Source organism: Leiobunum rupestre, chromosome 4 (assembly GCF_980474605.1).
Source record: "Leiobunum rupestre chromosome 4, qqLeiRupe1.1.hap1, whole genome shotgun sequence".
NCBI classification, from domain to species: domain Eukaryota; kingdom Metazoa; phylum Arthropoda; class Arachnida; order Opiliones; family Sclerosomatidae; genus Leiobunum; species Leiobunum rupestre.
The window spans coordinates 22,902,893-22,904,821 of NC_143387.1; the positions used below are offsets into that span (position 1 = coordinate 22,902,893).

The window sequence follows — 1,929 nt, forward strand, 5'->3', positions numbered from 1 at the left end:
TCTCTATTTGATTGTAGGTGTCATTGAGATCAAGTTTCGTGAAACGTTGACCACCGTTGAGGTTAGAAAAGAGTTCGTTGATTTTTGGCAGAGGATATTTCTCGGTAGATGTAGCTTTGTTGGCCGTAAGATTGAAACTTCCGCATATTCTGACTGCGTTGTTTGGCTTGATAGCGACGACAATCGGTGCAGCCCATTCTGACGTTGCAACTGATTCTATGACTCCATCGGATTGAAGTCGGTATAATTAGCTATTAACTTTTTGTCTATGCAGGTGAACTTGAACTCCTTTGATTTTTTTCCCAAACCAGGTGATAACAGTTTACTGTGTCTCGTTAATATTTCATTAGTTCGGACATCGGTAGAGCCGGAAGTGGTCCAGTGTTTACGATTTTGTCGTGGAGCTAGGTTGAAGGCTTCGATCCAGTTTCGGCCACACAAGCTTAAACCAGGATGAAAGACAATTAAAAGGGGAAGAGACTTGCTTACGTTCCAGTAAGTAGAATTGACTATGGTATATCCCTTGATTTCAACAAGGAATCCTGTGTAAGATCGAAGTGTCGTGGGCGCTGGTAGCAAATTTGGTATATTGGTTTTCTCTCCAAGCTTCTTATATGTCTCGACGGACTTTACTGAGCAGGCAGCTCCTGAATCGTGCTCCTTGGTAAATTTCTCGCCATTGATTTGAAACTCGTATAGGTATGGTTTCGGTGCTGGATCTGGCGTGGCAAATTGAAATAATGAGTATTCATTAGATTCATTCTTCTTACTATCTTGCTGAGTCGAGCTTCCGGACTGGTTTGACGCTTGATCTAAGGAGTGTAGTTGGTTGTACTTCGGATTTTCGAAATTTTTGTCATTCTTATTTCTTTTGTCTCGTTCCGCAGATAAGCATACGCGAACCAAATGACCCTTCTTTTGGCAGTAGGAACACTGGACATTCATATGCTCACATTTGTCGGCTCGGTGATCAGGCTTTCCACATCTGTAGCACTGATTTCTACAACGATAAACGGGTTTAGAGTTGCTACTTTGGAATTTATTACCACGTCGTCCAGTAGTTTTGGGGGAAAGTGCGTTGATCGGTTCAGGTTCAGTTGTAGTTGACTTTTCTTTCAGAATTGATAGATTTTTAGCAGTGGACTCCATACTTATGGCAATTTCTATGGCTTGATGTAGCGTTAAATCTGCTGCTGGTACTAGAAGAAATCGTCCTTGTATATCTTCGTTTTCGATTCCAGCTACTAAACGGTCTCGGAGCATCATATCGAGATTGGTCCCGAAGTTGCAGAATCTGGCTAGCCATCATGATTCTGCAATAAACGATGCAACTGAGTCTCCTTTATCTGGCTTCCGATTACCGAAATTGATGCGTTCGGTGATTGCAGACGGTGCAGGATCAAAGTGATTGTTGAGTATGGTGACTAAATCGTTATACTGTTTATCTGCAGGCTTCGCCGGGCTTACCAAACTTCTCAGGCAAGTTTTCATCAGTAATTTTGTTCGCTTTCAGATACAGCTCCATTCTCTCTGCATTTAAGGTCCATGTTTCGCTAGATTCATCAAACTGTTGAAATGTTCCGGTAGAAGGCATGATGACTTGAGTAATTGTAGTGATCTTCAGTAAGAACTAGTAGTTGTAGAAGTCGTCAGCAGGAACAGCAAAATCTGGTACAATAGTTTATCCCTTATCGCGTCGCCATTTTTGTATCGTGAGGTTCGAGGTAGTAGAGAGAATTAAGACTATGCGAAAGTTACGATAAAATCAAGTTTATTTACAAAATGAGAGAACTGTGCATTTAGATGACATCGCCAAAAGTGTGATTAGCGGTGTCGTACTTTTCTTTATATACCCTTCATTTGGGGGATAAAAAAACGAACTTTGTACATGAATAAAAAATTGAAAATATACACGTCTGAACATCGGAA

At 41.1% G+C, this 1,929-nt stretch overlaps 1 protein-coding gene across 1 annotated transcript; it reads right to left on the reverse strand.

Annotated features, from left to right (window-relative positions):
• Positions 1-216: 216 nt before the first annotated feature.
• On the reverse strand, positions 217-1,266 carry LOC149947185 (uncharacterized). Its single transcript, XM_090170848.1, has one exon. It carries the CDS (start codon positions 1,264-1,266, stop codon positions 217-219), a length of 1,050 nt encoding a protein of 349 aa, XP_090026974.1.
• Positions 1,267-1,929: the final 663 nt, after the last annotated feature.

Bases quoted from the DNA above. Each gene is read 5' to 3' on its own strand.
- LOC149947185 (XM_090170848.1), bottom strand. From the start codon at position 1,266: ATGATGCTCCGAGACCGTTTAGTAGCTGGAATCGAAAACGAAGATATA.